The sequence below is a fragment of the Ovis aries genome, chromosome 5 (genome assembly GCF_016772045.2).
Source record: "Ovis aries strain OAR_USU_Benz2616 breed Rambouillet chromosome 5, ARS-UI_Ramb_v3.0, whole genome shotgun sequence".
Lineage (NCBI taxonomy): Eukaryota > Metazoa > Chordata > Mammalia > Artiodactyla > Bovidae > Ovis > Ovis aries.
Window position 1 is genome coordinate 87,760,293 of NC_056058.1, and position 18,111 is coordinate 87,778,403.

The window sequence follows — 18,111 nt, forward strand, 5'->3', positions numbered from 1 at the left end:
GGATGAGCGCGTTGCTGCTCGCCGGCAGGTCAGCTCGGGCGCCTAGCTGCTGGAAGAGTCCATTAGAGACGGCCAAGGCAGGGTGTTTCGGTCGCCGGAGGGCCGGACCTGGCGGCCCGCTGCGCAGACGAGGGCGCGCCTCCTTGGGCGGCCACCCCCGCTCCGCTGGTCAGGTGAGCGCAGCCCGGGGAGCCGCGTGTCCGATTGGAGCAGCTGGAGGAGGCCGAGGGGAGGGTGAGCGGGGGAGGATGGAGCCACCTTCCTGATGCGACCGCGGGAGAAAGACTTGGCAGCACCGGGCGAAGTGTGCGGACGCGAGCGGGAGGCGGAGCGAGGATCGGGCGAAGGGAGGCTCGGCGGGGACCTCAGGGCGCGCGCGGATGTCGGTGTCCCCGGGGCCAGGTAGGCGGTGCCTCTGCGGGGTGGTCCTGCGAGCCTCTGGGTGGCCGCGGGAGCGCCGCAGCATCCCGGCCGTGCGGGGTGGGTCGCCCGCACCTGTTGCTGGTGGTGTGGGGGGCGAGCGAGCCATGCGCTGCGGCTCATCCAGGCATGCAGCCCGCGGTCACCGCCTGGAGCAGCGGCGGGGCACTCGGCGGGGTAGCTGGCGTGGCTTTCCCCCATCCGCCCCTGCCGAAGCCGCCTAATCTCACGGAAGATGAGAAGCAAGCGAGCGGAGGGAAATAAAAGTTTTCTTCTCTTTCTGCCTGTTTGAAACTTGAATTCTGGCTTGAGTTTTAGACAGTCTGCTTGAAAAACAACTGATCTCTAGATCTGTCTTTAAGGCGCGCATTAGATAATAATGAATAACGGGAAGGTTGAGATAAATGAAAGCGTCTTTTGGTTCCAAAACCGCTACAGTCGAAGAACTTTCAGGGAACTGATTTCAGGAAAGTAGGAATTAGCCTGGAACTGTAGAATAATGTGTATTAAAAACGTATCCATTTTTAATGTTTTAAATTATTTCAAAATTGATTTTTTTTCCTTGAAACCAAAACTTAAGAAATTATGGCAGTTTTTATCAAGCGGAAAAGCTGATTTTAAGGTGCCGTGTTTACTTATTCTGAGTAACTTTTCTTTTAAACCATCTTTTCATGTTTCACAGAATCCACAGCCTTTAAAAATGTGTGTAGTGTGTTTATATGTTAGCTGTACACTGTTTTAGAGATTACTGATACCAGATCTTAAGGATGCATAATTACTGACAATTAGAATAAAGCTCAAAAATGTACTTTAATACATTCAACATTAAATGCAAATACTTGCTAAAGTTATTACCTTATATTACTAAAGTTCTTTTTCCTCCTCAATGTGTCATTTATCAAAAGAGCCAGATAGAACCATAAAAAAATATAAAAGGAAAAAAAAGATGTTCTGTGTCTAGTAATGATACAAATGAACTCCAGCAATCTGTTTTTTGGGGGGTTATTTCCTAGTCTGTAGGGAAGTGCCAAATACACCTTGAACTGTGTTGCAGTAAAACATTTGAAATGTGTGTGTTTAGATACACCATCCTGGCTCTGCCATTAATACAGTGACTTTGGACATTCATTCACCCTTCTGTGCCTTAGTTTCTTCATTTATAAAGTAAAGGGATTGGACTAGGTGCTTGAAAAGACTTAATTCAGCTAGAAATGAAATATCTCAAGGTTATAACTTTTAAAAAAAGGAGTTCAGTTCAGTTCAGTCGCTCAGTCATGTCTGACTCTTTGTGACCCCATGAATCGCAGCACGCCAGGCCTTCCTGTCCATCACCAACTCCCAGGGTTCACTCAGCCAAAATGTATACACTGGAAATAAGTATGACCCAAACTGGTCCATGTTCCTGTTTCCATGAGTGACAATAGCAGTTGCCCAGTATTGAATGCTTGCTATCTAATGAATTCTGAGAAGCCCTTTATATAGATTATTTAACACTCACAACAAGATGTAAATTAAATAGTATTACCCAGTTTACCAATAATGCCAGTAATTGTAGACTAGATAATGTAAATAACTGTAGACTAGAATGTAAGTCCGTAATGGAGGTGAAGGTAAATTATGAAACACATGGAGTTTTAATATCAGCAGATATAGAAATGATGAATTAGCTACACCTTTATTATATTTTAATAACAGTTATAGTTTGTGTTGTATATATACTTAACAAATAGAGTGCTAATTATATCCATTGTCAGAAAATGATAACATAAGGTTTATTTGGAACACAAATACTTTTGTAATAATCATGGATAGAAATGATATTAGGAAGGCTAGGGTTACACAAAAGTATTTCAGATATCTTTCTAGTTGGAGGTATCATTGGCCTTGGTACATGCAAAGAAAAAGTGTTCACAGAGGAATCAGCTGTGACTAAACCCTTTTGTACATATTCCCACGATGAGTGATAATAGTATGCCACATTTTTCAAAAGTCCACTATATACCAGCTTTGTATTTACTTGGCAAATATTATTTGATTTGCAGATGAAGAAACTGAAGCAGAAAGATCTATGCTCTGGAAAGGTCCGCAAAGAAAACACATTTTAACTCAGATTAGGTGTGTGATCCTTTATTGCTCAGAAATTCATAGGCTGTGAACATAGCATTGAAATCCTCAAGCACTGGGAGGAGGCTTGCAGCCAAACTAGACTAATCCCTTTTATTTTATATTTGGGGAAACTGGAACTTTCTAAGTTAAGAGACTCACTTAAAGTCACATATTCTGTTTTCCCATTTATGACTTTAGATCTGTACATTCCCAGAAACAAATGAGTGAGACGCATGTTAACAGATGAACTTGGTCATCAAGTGTTTAGTTTATTGCCTCTCAACCAAATGCTGCCTCATGCCCTTTTTAATATTGCTGACCTACTGTTATTGAAAATTTCAAGGTTGCCCCAATTAGGACACAATATCTTTGAGGACAGTGACTCTATTTTGTATTTTTCTAGTATCTGTAGGATTTAGCAAAGTGATATATTGAGTAAATGGCTTTGCTACCTGTTTACCTGTGACAAGGGTCCACAGTTTGGATCTCGTTTTGATGCACTAGACCCAGGGTTTGCACAGTGAAATCACTATGCCATCACCACTTTGGCTTTGTGTACAGAGCAACTAGACAATTGATACATGCTCAGAAAGTATATTAAGCTGCTTGGATGATGATTATTTAATTTTACTATCAAATGTGAATAATATGTTACCATGGAGATGGATGGGCATTTCCCTGATTTCGTGGGGAAAAAAAAATCGCATAGCTAAGTATTACACAGTTGAGTGTACACATCTCTCTAACTTGCAGATAACTTTTTTTCCAGTTGTAAAGTTAATACAAATTCCTGTAGAAAATTCAAACGGTACAGAAAAAAATAAAAGAAAAATCACCAGGAACTCCACTGTCCAAAGGTTTTGGTGACCATCCAGCCAGAGAGATGTCTTCCTTCTATTAACTCCCACCTAATCAGGGTGAGAGCTGAATTATTTATTTAAACCGTTGATGGTTTAAAGCTCTATTTAGTCTTAGTACTCTCTTGCTCAGCTGTTCTATAAACAAAGATGTTTGCTGTGAAATGAAGATAAGCATGCCGCTAATAAACTGGACTCTTGCCCTCTCATGCAGAATGAAGTAGTACAGAAAATTGATTTTGCCACATAATGCATGTCTGTTTTTTTCCCTTCAGTGGGTAGGACAGAAGGCATCTTTGAATGTATGGAGGATTCTCTGATATGTTGGGATGTCCGGCCACACAGGAAGCCAGAGCAACAGAGCTCTGTGGTCCTGATAAGAGGTGTGGCAAAGGAGAGGAGGGTGGAACTGGGACACAGGAGGCTGTGGTGATACAAAGGCTGTGTTTTCTGATTCCACTGTGACACACTATACACTTTAAAATGTTCCACACCAAGTCCCTCCCACAGCTGTTGGGCAGGTGGTCACAGGGCCCTTTCGGGTGCAGTCAGGCGTAAGTCTGCCTGTCCCTCTGAGTGGGGGCAGGATGCTGAAAGGGCAATTTCTCATTCATTTATTCAGGATTCTGAAAACTCAGAATGGAGTGCCTTTCATCTAAAGGAGTCAAACGGACTGTTGGGATAGTGGTCCATCCATGAGTTTTGAACTAATACAAAGTTATTAGTTATAAAGGAAGGCTAGGGCTTCTATTTGAGAGCGACAATGCCAGCTCTCTCTCTATGCATTTGAATGTCTTTACATTATAAATGTTAGTTTTAAAGATTATTTGATTATTTGCATTTCATAAATTTATGTGTCATTTAAAATTCCTTCGCCCTGGGCATGTTTTCTTGATTCGTACTATGTATTTGGGAGTAGCATTCTTTCATGCTTTACTTTATTAGGGGCTTAACATGGCTTAAGTCCAACCATCTGTTCTAGTCTTGGCACGTCAGCACATTAGTGGTGGTGGTAGGGGCTAAATAAAATTCCCACAATTTAAAGGTTAGGGAAAGAGCTACCTTTATGAATAGATTTCAAACGATTCTCAGCAAGACAATAGTGCAGAAGTGGAGTAAAAATGCATTTCATTCTCTGAAGCACAAGGTCCCCTGTCTGTCTTTAGTTTTGCTGAAAGGCAATTAGCATTTCAGCTAGCCAATTTGCTTACATGCAACGAAGTACTTGGGTTTATAATTTGCTGCTTTCTGTCTGAAGCTGTTGAGTCCAGCTCTTATGTAATCCTCTCCCAAGTAGCCTTCTCTCCAGCATAGTTATTGTTGCTGGTCTTAAATAACTAATCAACAGAGAGTTTTCCTTGCCTTCAACTGTAGGGTGCCATAGGGCATGGAAAATGAAATGCCAAGCTAATAAGGGGATGATTGTAATTATTAAATAGTCATTATTGAAATGGGGCATAGGTTGAAAGATGCTGAATAGCTTCAAATCAAATGCAACTTCAAAAAGGCATTGTGTGGTACTGTTAATAGTTTATTTCTGCATGTAGTATGTGCAATAAACAAAGGGTATATATTAATATGTTGGAATTAATTGAGGAAGGTGATGACTCAAAATTAACAAAGAAGAAGCGATTCTTAATTATTTATATTGACTTTGCTCTTTTCTGCAAGAAAGAATTCTGTAGGGAGTATGTTTAAAGAGAAAATATTTTATTTCTTAAGTGTTACAGCAAATAAACAAGTGCTCTGAGGCATATTGTGGAAATAATTCAAGGGTTTGTAATTTGAATGCTAGTTGGAAATAAGATTTTGTAAGCTTCTTTAGTCATGAATTCTGATTATTAGGGTGCTATTAGTATATTTCATGCATATACTGATATCCCTCTGAAAGAGCCACTGTATATTATGATAATCCTTTTGTTAGGATAATTGGAATAATATTATCCTTTAATCCATGTCATGGGGCAGTAATTCAATTTAGCTCATCTTTTAATACAATCCTGTTTTTGCAAAGTTATACTTATGTAATTATTTGGAAGTAAAGTAATACACTCCTCATTTTTCAAAGAATGTTTAACTGAAAGAAGACATGTATTAGATACAAGTGATCATTATAATTGAGAACATATATGAAAGGACTGCATGATCTTTATATTTCCAGTCTGTGATATAAAGAAAAAGCCCTATCTGCAGCTATAAATAGAGTGGTTCGTATATTGTTCAACTGCATTCACCAGTGTTGATGAGTAGGAATGAATCAAAGGCTTACCTGTCCTCTGGCAGACTAGTCAACTCAGGATGGAAAGTGTCCTGGAAACAGGGGGACTTGATCTGCGCTTTGAAGAGTGGTAAAGGAGGGGGAGTGCTGAGAGGTAGAGAGAAAGGCCTGGGGAATGTCTTGGATCAAAGGTGGACAGGTAAGAATGATCCGGCTGTCTTGTCCCAGATACACATTAGCTCAACTTGTTGACAGAAGAGAAAAAGATGACTGCCGTGGTATGAATTTTTTTTTAAAATTGAGATATAATTCACTTACCAAAAAAAAAAAATTGACCTTTCAAAGTAGACAATTCAGTGTCACTTAGTGTATTTACAAATTTGTGCCGCTGTTACCACTGTCATTCCAGAACATTTTCATCACCTCAAAAAGAAATCCTGTTCCCATTCACCATCACTTCCTGTTCTCTCCCCACTCTCAAGTCTTTGGCAACCAATCTACTTTCTGTCCCTATAGACGTGCCTCTTTTAGACATGCTATATACATGGAGTCATCCAGTACATGGCCTTTTGTGTCTGTCTTCTGTCACTTACCTGATATTTGCAAGGTTTGTCACATGGTAATGTGTTTGTACACGTAAAGTACTTTGTTCTTTTTTATGGCTGAATAATAATTCCATTCTGTGAATTTATACTACTTTTTGTTTATCCATTGATCAATTGATGGACATTTAGATTGTTTCTAATTTTTAACTATTATATTACGGACAAGTTTGTGTACAAGTTTTTGTGTGAATAAATGCTTTCAGTTCTCCTGGTTAGGAGTGGAATTGCTGGGTCAATGGAGAGGTGAATAAAATAGCCAGGATACATTTAGAAGAACTTTATCCCTTCTATACATTCTGTTAAGCTCAGTATCGCCATATAAGGCAGATAATTCAGGTGTGACCTGAAGTTTTATCACTTAGAACTCTACTTGCATAGATCTCTGCCAGTTGTGTGTGTGCCAAGTCATTCCAGTTGTTTCTGACTCTTTGCAGTGCTATGAACTGTAGCCCACTAGGCTCCTCTGTCCATGGGGATTCTCCAGGCAAGAATACTAGAGTGGGTTGCCCTCCCCTCCTCCTATGAACTGTAGCTCACTAGGCTCCTGTGTCTATGGGGATTCTCCAGGCAAGAATACTAGAGTGGGTTGCCCTCCCCTCCTTCAGGGGATCTTCCCAACTTAGGGACTGAATCCACGTCTCTTATGTCTCCTGCATTGGCAGGTGGGGTCCTTACCACTAGTGCCACCTAGGAAGCCCAGATCTTTGCCAATTATAATTCACTTAATACAGCCAACCTGTGATAAAACAAAAGAACAGTTTGCAACCAATGACTTCTCCCTCACTAGCGGCTGTAGGTTTTCTTAAGATGGGAAGTATGGTAATGGCTGGCATAATGCTTGACCTTTCTAGGATATGCTAAAATAAAAGATGTGATTGTATATTACATGATGCACCCTGAATTCAGTTTTCTGATGACTTCTGTCCTTTTGGTAGGCACTCATCTAAATGATATGGTTGAATTGACAAAATGAGATAAATTTATTTTTTCTTCTAAGGTAAATTACAGAGCTTTAACATGTTATTTTGTTAAGGAGGGCAGTTCATAGATTATTTGATTGAAAGTCGGGCTTTAAGTAAAAGACATGTTCAGTTCACTAATGTATAGTTTGTCAGATATCACTAATTCTGTGGTGTATGTTTGTATGTGTCCATTTGTGTATTTATCTGAAACCTTAAGTAATTTCCTGGAAGGGTCTGATGTACTTTATGAAATAAACTGACATTGGAACGAATTTGTCTAATTTTGGATGAGGCAAAATATTTTAAGCTCTTTTGAAAAAACCTGATATATTTGCTCAGGGCCTTATGATTTGGGCTCCTCTTGTGGCTCAGCTGGTAAAACATCCACTTGCAATATGGGAGACCTGGGTTTGATCCCTGGGTTGGGAAGATCCCCTGGAGAAGGGAAAGGCTACCCACTCCAGTATTCTGGCCTGGAGAATCCCATGGACTGTATAGTCTATGGAGTCGCAAAGAATCAGACACGACTGAGCGACTTTCACTTTATGATTTGGAGCATATGTTCACACAAATTAATTCATGTAATCTAAATAACCACTTCATTGTTAGAACCACTTTGACCTTCTGATGGCAATATATTCATGCATTTTAAAATTTTAATTATTTATTTTAAAATTAAATTTATTAACGTAGAGTTGATTTATAGTGTTGTGGTAGTTTCTGTTGTACCCTGCATTTTTCACAAGTTGGAATTTTCAGCTGAGGCACCAAAAAAGTTGTATATCAAATGTCAAAGTGAGTTGCGAGAAATTATCAGGACTGAGTTTCAAAGAAGATAACAGGAACTAATTGGATAATTTTAAAATTTCTTCATATAAAGTAAAAGTTAAGTCCGAGAGAGGCTTTTCTGGGGAGAATTTATATTGGAAATCCGTGGAAGTGCTGTGACTATCCCGTCTTGTGTGTATCTGTGTGTATGTGTGTTAGTTGCTCAGTTGTGTCTGACTCTTTGCAACCCATGGGCTGTAGCCTGCCAGACTTCTCTGTCCATGGGATTCTCCGGGCAGGAATACTGGAGTGGGTTGCCATTCCTTTCTCCAGGGGATTTTCCCAATTTAGGGATCAAACCTGGGTCTCCTACATTGCAGGCAGATTCTTTACCATCTGAGTTTGTGCCTCTTCTTGAATGTGGTGGGAAGGGCTTCGGCTCTGCTTGGAGAGTCTGATTTGTGGTTGAGGACAAAAGCAAAAATGTTACTAAGAGAACTCAGCACGATGGAGGGATGTGTCTGGTGATGCTGTGCATCAGCTCCCAAGCAGCGAAGGGAAGTGAGCCCCAAGAGCCAGCTATGGCACTCACAGAAGGGATGTTAGCTGAAGTCATTTTCAAAGAATCTTGCCTAAGAGGACAGCTTGTGGAAGGCCCTGCTTGGGGTAAAAGAAGAGTTAGTGTTAAATTAATTAGAGCTTTGATTGTTAATGTAAGTTTGCCATTAAATAGGTTTTACTATGAAAGCTTTCAAACATGTACATAAATAGAATAGTAAAATGAACCCCTTTATACCTACCGCTCAGAATTGACAGTTTTCAAGATTTTCTGTGTTTGTTTCATGTATCAACATATCAGAGAAGGAAGCTGTAAAAATACGGTTATTTTCTTACATAATCACAATTCTGTTATCTTACCTAACAAAATGTATGGATGTGAGAGTTGGACTGTGAAGAAGACTGAGCGCCAAAGAATTGATGCTTTTGAACTGTGATGTTGGAGAAGACTCTTGAGAGTCCCTTGGATTGCAAGGAGATCCAACCAGTCCATCCTGAAGGAGATCAACGCTGGGATTTCTTTGGAAGGAATGATGCTAAAGCTGAAGCTCCAGTACTTTGGCTACCTCATGCGAAGAGTTGACTCATTGGAAAAGACTCTGATGCTGGGAGGGATTGGGGGCAGGAGGAGAAGGGGACGACAGTGGATGAGATGGTTGGATGGCATCACGGACTCGATGGACGTGAGTCTGAGTGAACTCCAGGAGTTGGTGAGGGACAGGGAGGCCTGGCATGCTGCGATTCATGGGGTCGCAAAGAGTCGGACACGACTGAGCGACTGAACTGAACTGAACCCAACAAAATTAACAATAATCCCATAGTCTCGTTCACTAGTGAGTTCATTTTCAAATTTCCTTTATTGTCTTAAATATGTCTTTTTAGAGTTTGATTCTTCTAATTAGGATGTAAATAATTCTTAGCTGGTCCTTCTGACAGAATCTCAAAGTCATTTTGAATCTCCCTTTTCCCCCATACCTTTGATGTACTGAAGAAATTTGGTAATTTATCACCTGGTGTATCTGTGTTCTGCATTTGTTTCTTTCTTTTTGGAATACTTAATGAGTTTCTTTACCCTCTGTTTTATTTTTTTGCCTAGTAAACTGGGAGTTAGCTGTCAAGCCTCCATTGGATTCAGGTGCTGTCTTTTGGACAATACAGGTAGTGCTGTAAACTTTATATGGTATTTATATGGACATGTCTGGTTCTCTGTCTTTAGTGACACTAGGCGTCAGCAGTGGACTTGAATTTAAATCAACACTCAGAAAGCCCAGTCTCTACATTCAAAAGTTTCCCGTTAACATCCCACCCCCAGTTTTACTGAGATATGATTGACATGTAACACTAGTATTTTAAGGTGTACAACAAAATGATTTGATATATGTGTATATTGCAAAATTATTACCACAGTAGTTTAGATAACATCCCTCTCCTCACATAGCTATAAATATTTTTTCTTGTAATGAGAACTTTTAAGGTTTTCTCTCTTAGCAGCTTTTGAATATATAATACCATCTTGTTAGCTGTAATCATCATACTGTGTGTTACATTCTGGGAAGAACTTATAACTGGGAGTTTATATTTGAACACCTTTACCCATTTTCACCTCCATCTCCCTCTGGCAGCCGCAATGTAATCTGTTTCTGAGTTTGTTTTTTAAAATGCCACGTATAAGTAAGATCATACAATATTTATCTTTCTTTGTATGACTTGTTTCACTTAGCATAAAATCCTCAAGGTCTATCCATGCTGTAAAAATGGCAAGATTTCCTTCTTTTTTATGGCTGAATAATATTCCTGTGTGTGTGTGTGTGTGTGTGTGTGTGTGTGTGTGTGTGTGTACACGTTTATCACATTATCCATTCAACCCATTCATTCGTTGATGGGCACTTAGGTTGTTGCTATGTTTTGGCTGTTGTAAATAATGCTACAGTGAACACGGTGATACAGATACCTCTTTGAGATAGTGATGTTGTTTCCTTCAGATATATACCTTGTAGGGGAATTGCTGGATCCTATGATGGTTCTATTTTTCATATCTTTGAGGAACCTTTATAATGTTTTCTACAGTGGCTGCACCAATTTACATTCCCTCCAACAGTGCCCAACTCCTTTTCTCCACATCCTTATCAACACATCTCTTGTCTTTTTTATTACAGCCATTCTAACAGTGTGAGGTGATATTTTATTGTGGTTTTGATTTCATTTCCCTGATGGTTAATGATATTGAACATCTTTTCATGTACCTGTTGCTCATTTTTATGTCTTCTTTGGGAAATGTCTGTTCGGTTCCTCTGCCTATATTTTAATCAGATATTTTTGGTATTCAGTTTATGAGTTCTTTATATCTTGTGGATAGTAAATTTTTATTAGATACACGATTTGCACATATTTTCCTCCATTCTGCAGGTTTCCTTTTCATTTTGTTGATGGCTTCTTTTGCTGAGTGGAAGCTTTTTAGTTTAGTGTGGTCCTACTTGCTTAGTTTTGCTTTTGTTGAATTTCCTTTTGATGTGAAATATAAAAAATCATTGCCAGAACCAGTGTCAGGGAGCTTACCCCTTCGGTTTTCTTCTAGGAGTTTTATGGTTTCAGGTCTTGCATTAGAATCTTTAATCTTTTTTTTTTTTTTTTAAATCTAATTGTTTCACCCATGAATGGTCATTTCTTTAGTTATTTTTTTGGAGGTTGCAAACAGGTGGTTTTCTAACTCTGTCCCTCTTGCCACATTAACTGGAAATTTTTTAAGGAAAACTTTTTCCTTAACTAGGCTATTTGGTTACTCTGAAAAGGAATTTACCTAGAATAGATAGGATAAATATTTAATTCTTTCCCTTTAAATGTTAATTTCAGAGTAAGGCGTTGATGCCCTGGTTGCATTTAGTAGTGACCAAGGAGATCAGTCCTGGGTGTTCATTGGAAGGACTGATGCTGAAGCTGAAACTCCAGTACTTTGGCCACCTCACGCAAAGAGTTGACTTATTGGAAAAGACTCTGATGCTGGGAAGGATTGGGAGCAGGAGGAGAAGGGGGCGATAGAGGATGAGATGGCTGGATGGTATCACTGACTTGATGGACATGAGTTTGGGTAAACTCCGGGAGTTGGTGATGGGCAGGGAGGCTTGGCGTGCTGCGATTCATGGGGTCTCAAAGAGTCGGACACGACTGAGCGACTGAACTGAACTGAATGACACAGACAGAATGATTGATTTTTGTATCCTTTTAAACTTAACGGTTTATATATTCCGTGTGTTTCAAACAGTTGCAGTCTTTACCCTCTTAGATAGACAAAATTTTAATCTTTGGCCAGTGGAAACCCTTTCATGTTCCTCTTGTGCCCCGTTGACGTGACCTCATTAATCTTCAGTAGCTTCCTTGCTGGTCTGAGATGTTCAGGCTCATTTTATATATTTTCTTCCCCAGGTAATCAGTTATTCCTCTAATGACCCTTGGTTCCTTTTAGTGGGGAGTGATGTTTAGAAACAAAAATGTGGGCTCTCGTAATGCTTACTGTTATGGATTTGTCATTACTTTTAAGCCTTTTTAATGTTCAACAGTCAGGAAACACCTGTTTGTACAAAAAAAAAAAGTCATGAGGTGCTACCACTATTTCCAACTTAGGGTTAACCTTATAAAGACTTGGCATAGCGTCTTTGCTTTGATTATCATTTCTTTCTTATGTAGTTACCTATTATTTGTTCTGTCCTACAACATATACAGTTTCAATATATATATTCTACAGTGTGTAAAATATGGTCTTGAAATGTGTATTCTACAATATACAAATTTAATTTAAACATAATAATACTGATATTACCACTGACAGTAAGAATACTAAATGAAGTGTAAACTTTCGTTGAAGCAGAGTGTTTGTCCTTGGAATTTATTCTACTTAGGTCAGATGGTCAAAATACTATGTTCTAAAGCCACTAGAAAGAATTATTTTGTCAGTGATTATATATTACCACTTGATATACAGTTAATCTTACTTGTTTCAGTTTGTTTGTCCATATGTAGTTCTGTCTGCAAAAGAAACATTGGCAACATAATTCCAGGGCTAGTAAAAGTGGTTACCTGTGTGTGGAGGGAGAAAGGAATAGGTGGATAGAAGTGAGAATTCTCTGAATATACCTTGTTATACTATAGGTTTGAGCTTTTTTCATGGAAATGCATTATATATTTTGAAAATAAAAGTCAGATTTAAAAATTACCTATACCTAGAGATGTCAAGTGAAAGAGGAGTGAAAAAGTTGACTTAAAGCTCAACATTCAGAAAACTAAGATCATGGCATCTGGTCCCATCACTTCATGGGAAATAGATGGGGAAATGGTAGAAACAGTGGCAGACTTTATTTTGGGGGGCTCTAAAATTACTTCAGATGGTGATTGCAGCTATGAAATTAAAAGATACTTACTCCTTGGAAGGAAAGTTATGACCAACCTAGACAGCATATTGAAAAGCAGAGACATTACTTTGCCAACAAAGGTCCGTCTAGTCAAGGCCATGGTTTTTCCAGTGGTCATGTATGGATGTGAGAGTTGGACTGTGAAGAAAGCTGAGTGCTGAAGAATGGATGCTTTTGAACTGTGGTGTTGGAGAAGACTCTTGAGAGTCCCTTGGACTGCAAGGAGATCCAACCAGTCCATCCTAAAGGAGACCAGTCCTGGGTATTCATTGGAAGGACTGATGCTGAAGCTGAAACTCCAATACTTTGGCCACCTCATGCGAAGAGTTGACTCATTGGAAAAGACCCTGAAGCTGGGAAGGATTGGGGGCCGGAGGAGAAGGGGATGACAGAGGATGAGATGGCTGGATGGCATCACCGACTTGATGCACACGAGTTTGGGTAGATTCCGGGAGTTGGTGATGGACAGGGAGGCCTGGTGTGCTGCGATTCATGGGATTGCGAAGAGTTGGACACGACTGAGCGACTGAATTGAACTGAACTGAGAGATGTCAAATATTCTGCTGAATAAATTCCAAATTTAGAGGTGAAGTTTGGCAGGAGATGTACATTTGGAAGACTGTGTTTAAAGCAGTGAGGTCGATGAGATCCCAGTGAGAGTGAGTGTAGTTGCAGAAAAGGTCTGGGATTGGGACCTGGACTGTTTTATCACACAGACATCAGAAGACAGGGATCCAGCAAAGGAGACTGAAGGGTACCTAGTGAGTGAGAAGGGAAAGCAGATGAATGTGGCTTCAGGAAGCCACATGAGAAAGTGACTCCAGAAGCAGGAAGTGACCAACCACCTGCTCTTTCAGTCACATTAAAAAAAAAAAAATTTACTTTTTGGCTGTGGGCATATAGTTCCCAACCAGGGATGGAACCCACGTCCCCTGCATTGGAAGTGTGGATTCTTTTTTTTTTTTTTTGGGGGGCATTTGGGATCTTAGTTCCCTGACCAGGGATTGAACCCATGACTCCTGCAATGAAAGCATTGAGTCTTAACCACTGGACCATCAGAAAAATCCCTGGAAGTGTGGATTCTTAACCACTGGTCTAGGAAAGTCCCTCAGTCACATTTTGTATTATGATTTTTCCAGCACATCCTAAACCACAAGAGCATATTTAAAAGAGTTATAGGAGGTGGCTGAACTTAGAGAAATGGGAGATATTCAGGGTGGGAAAGGATGTGGTCTGATAATGGGAAAGTTAAGTCCAAGTTACAAGAGAAATTCAGGTAAGTCACTTCTTGTGAAACTTTCACTTCTAGTCTACATTCGCAGAGCCTCAACTCTCTCATTTGATTTTGTACGTTTAAATGAAACTCTGGATTTAAAATGGGGTGAAATTAAAATTTAATGTTGCAAGAAGTTACAAAAAGTATTATCTTTCATGAATTGTAAAAAAAATACAGATAGAAAAATGATACATCTTTTATTAAAAGGCAGTTAAACTTTATGATCGAAAGAAGGGACAATTAGCATGCTAGAAGGTGAGGGCAGAGTGGGTGGTATAACTTCAAGGTAGTTTGTACCCTGGACACATCGATCAAAGGCAAAATAAAAAAGGAGCAAAAGTCTGAGGGAGTCATTGCATTATCAGAAAAAGATTCCCTGTATTTCAGTTCATGATATCAGGTCTCCTAAGGCAAAGTCAAGAGATGAAAGATAGTGTAGTTGATACACACAATGAATTCTATTAAAGTCTTTTTCACTGGTGAATTTTCTTCAAAGGTAAGTTTTGGGTAGAAAGGATTTCATAGAAGCATGTGAAATAGACCTGTGTGGGGGGAACTGTGTTCTTTTCTGAAGTTGTATATTATAGCTGAAGGAAGGAAATGGATAATGGAGAATAAGGAAGGAAACAGGAAAGGTACAAAGATGATGAGAGATTTGTTTGTCTACATTCTTATTTTGATTGATATTTCTGCCTTTTTTTGTTTTAGAAGAACACTTGGGCACTAAACGTATCTAGAAGTTACCTATTTTATAATGGATTGAGAACACATTCATATAATTCTAAAGTTGTAATTCTTGGATTATATTAAGTCCTGGAGATTTACAGCCACAATTCAAGTGTTAGGATGGGGATGTTAAATGATCTTTAGTTTTAGATCTCATTTAGAAAATGATCTTCAGTTTCAGAGTTCTATATTTTGGTATTTTGCTTTTCAAAATAGGATTAGAAATGACCAAAGTAGAACATTTTCAAATGCAGTAGCTATGAAAAAAATAGAAAACCACAAAGAAACAGCAAAATCACTTCAAATTTCTTTTGCCTAAAGTTGGCCATGGTTTTTTCAGTACTTTTCCAGGAGGATATTCACTTGTATACATAGACATGTATGTATATTTAGTATTTATATTTTATATAAAGTATTCTATTTTAAATTAGCATACTACATCATAAAATTCATTTAAAATAGACTATAATATTTTATAATATGATATTCTTCATTCTTTTAAATAATTATGTAATAAGATTGGATATGCATGCTCAGTCATGTCTGACTATTTGCGACCCCATGGACTGTAGCCCACCAGACTCCTTTGTCCATGGAACTATCTGGGTGAGAATACTGGAGTGGGTTGCCATGCCCTCCTCCAGGGGATCTTATCAACCCAGGAATCGAACTTGCATCCCTTGCATCTCCTGCATTAGCAGATTTTTCCAGCAATCATGTGCAAATCGTGTACTGATGTGAGAGTTGGACCAGAAAGAAGAATGAGTGCTGAAGAATTGATGCTTTCAAACTGTGGTGTTGGAGAAGACTCCTGAAAGCCCCTTGGACTGCAAGGGGATCAAAGCAGTCAATCCTAAAAGAAATCAACCCTGAATATTCATTGGCAGGACTGATGCGGAAGCTGAAGCTCCTATATTTTGGCCCTCTGATGTAAAGAGCTGACTCGTTGGCAAGGACCCTGATGCTAGGAAAGATTGAGGGTAGGAGGAGAAGGGGGCAGCAGAGGATGAGATGGTTGGATAGCATCATCAACTCAATGGACATGAATTTGAGCAAACTCTGGGAGATAGTGGACAGGAAAGCCTGGAGAGCTTCAGTCCATGGGTTCACAAAAAGTTAGACAAGACTGAGCAACTAACAACGATCTTTTCTGTTCCGCATTACTGTACAGTATCCATTTTTCATCACCCATCACAACTTGTTTTTAAAAATGGAACATTTTTGTTATGTTTCAGTAGAGAAATGCATGTGGAAATACAGTCAAGATTCTTTTTGCTTAACTTATGTGGAAATCAAACATCAAAGCAATAAACATAACCAAGCTGGTGCAAATGATTTCCAATGCTTGACTTAGGTGTTCTGAGCATATTGGGCTATCTCCTGCATGGTATAATGCTGACTGTTTTCCATTAATGTCTCAATTTGATCGCTGTCAACTTCAACTGGTCTGCCAGACCATGGAGCACCATCCAGCGAGAAATCTGCAACACAAAACTTTACAAACCACTTTGACATGTTCCGTCAGTCACAGCATTGCCAACTACCTAGACAGTTCCATCTAGCTATTCTTAGCACATTGCCTAACCTAGAGTAACTGCTCATTAATTGTGCATTACTGTTATTAATTTACCCAATTAATACTGACAAAATGAAAGCAAAGAGGAACTAAAGAGCCTCTTGATAAGAGTGAAAGAGGAGAGTGAAAAAGCTAGCTTAAAACTCAGCGTTCACAAAACTAAGATCATGGCATCTGGTGCCATCACTTCATGGCAAATAGAAAAAGTCGAAACAGTGACAGATTTTATTTTCTTGGGCTCCAAAATCACTGTGGATGGTGATTGCAGCCATGAAATCAAAATACAGTTGCTCCTCGGAAGAAAGCTATGACAACCTAAACAGTATATTAAAAAGCAGGGGTACCACTTTGCCAACAAAGGTCCATATAGTCAAGGCTATGGTTTTTCCAGTAGTCATGTATGGATGTGAGAGTTGGACTATAAAGAAAGCTGAGCACCGAAGAATTGATGCTTTTGAACTGTGGTGTTGGGAAAGACTCTTGAGAGCCCCTTGGACTGCAAGGAGATCCAGCCAGTCCATCCTAAAGGAGATCAGTCCTGAGTGTTCAATGGAAGGAGTGATGCTGAAGCTGAAACTCCAATACTTTGGCCGTCTGATACGAACAACTGACTCACTGGAAAAGACCCTGATGCTTGCTTCCCATGTTCCTAACAAGGTGTGGAATTAGTTAATACTCTGGCTCAAGTTTTGTAGGTCATCCAGGAATATCAGGAACCCCGTGATTTTGTTCTTTGAATACAATGTTGCTGTTCATTCCCCTTCTGACCTTGAAGTCAGCACCCATGATAGAGTTTTGTTGTGCTTTTCCAACTTTCCTAAATTCTCAATGCTTCCATCTACCTCAGACAGTCTCCTTTTATTTTGATGTTGCTGCGTTAAGGGTGGGTGGGTGAGAGGATGGTCTGTACACAAGGCCGTCTAGATTGCCAGATCCGTTTCTCTTGACCGCGTGGACACTGAAGGCCTAGAGCCTGGAATCTGGCCCCTTGTGGCAGACGAGGGTGGGACTCCCCTGATGCTGCAGCTGTTCATTTTTCCTTCCTTTAACACTTGAGGGAACTTGAGTCCCAGAGAAGTGAATTGATTTGTCCAAAGTCACACAGGTGGGAAGATGGTTGAGATTAGCGTGGAGCTCACGTCTGACTCCAGCTCTAGTATTTACCTCCTGCTTGACCCCCAGCAGCATCCCACTGAGGATTTGTCCTGGCAGCATCCCGCTAGAGGCTTCATAGCACCTATCACAGAATCTTCACATGCCAGGAATGCTTCCCAATGTCTTATAAAATCAAATGCCTGCAACTCTGCAGGGAGGCAGTCCGCAAGATGTGTAAGGAGTGAGTGGGTGTGTGTGCATCTGTGCAGATGCACACTTGTGCCTCTGTTTCCACCTTTGAATGGCATAAATACATGAAATATTCTACTTTCCTCTTTGACCCTAGACTGAGGAGACATGGGCAGGTTTCTGGAGAGCTAATTCTCTGTCCAAATAACAGCTGCCACTCAGATCCAGCCAATCACTATTGTGTAAAAACATGGACTCAGATTTACCAATTCTGTGACTTTTCAAAATAGTCCAGAAATCCACTTTTAAACAATGCAGAATTTTCACAGATGATCTTGGCAAACATTCTCTA

The 18,111-nt window shown here is 39.8% G+C and overlaps 1 protein-coding gene across 1 annotated transcript in view; it reads left to right on the forward strand.

Annotated features, from left to right (window-relative positions):
* The first annotated feature begins 282 nt into the window (after window positions 1–282).
* ADGRV1 (adhesion G protein-coupled receptor V1) overlaps window positions 283–18,111 on the forward strand; it is a 552,816-nt gene continuing 534,987 nt past the window's right edge. Inside the window, exon 1 of the mRNA XM_027970511.2 lies at window positions 283–402. Within this exon, the coding sequence (XP_027826312.2) occupies window positions 381–402 (22 nt within the window). The 5' untranslated portion in view covers window positions 283–380. The remainder of the gene's footprint in view (window positions 403–18,111) is intronic.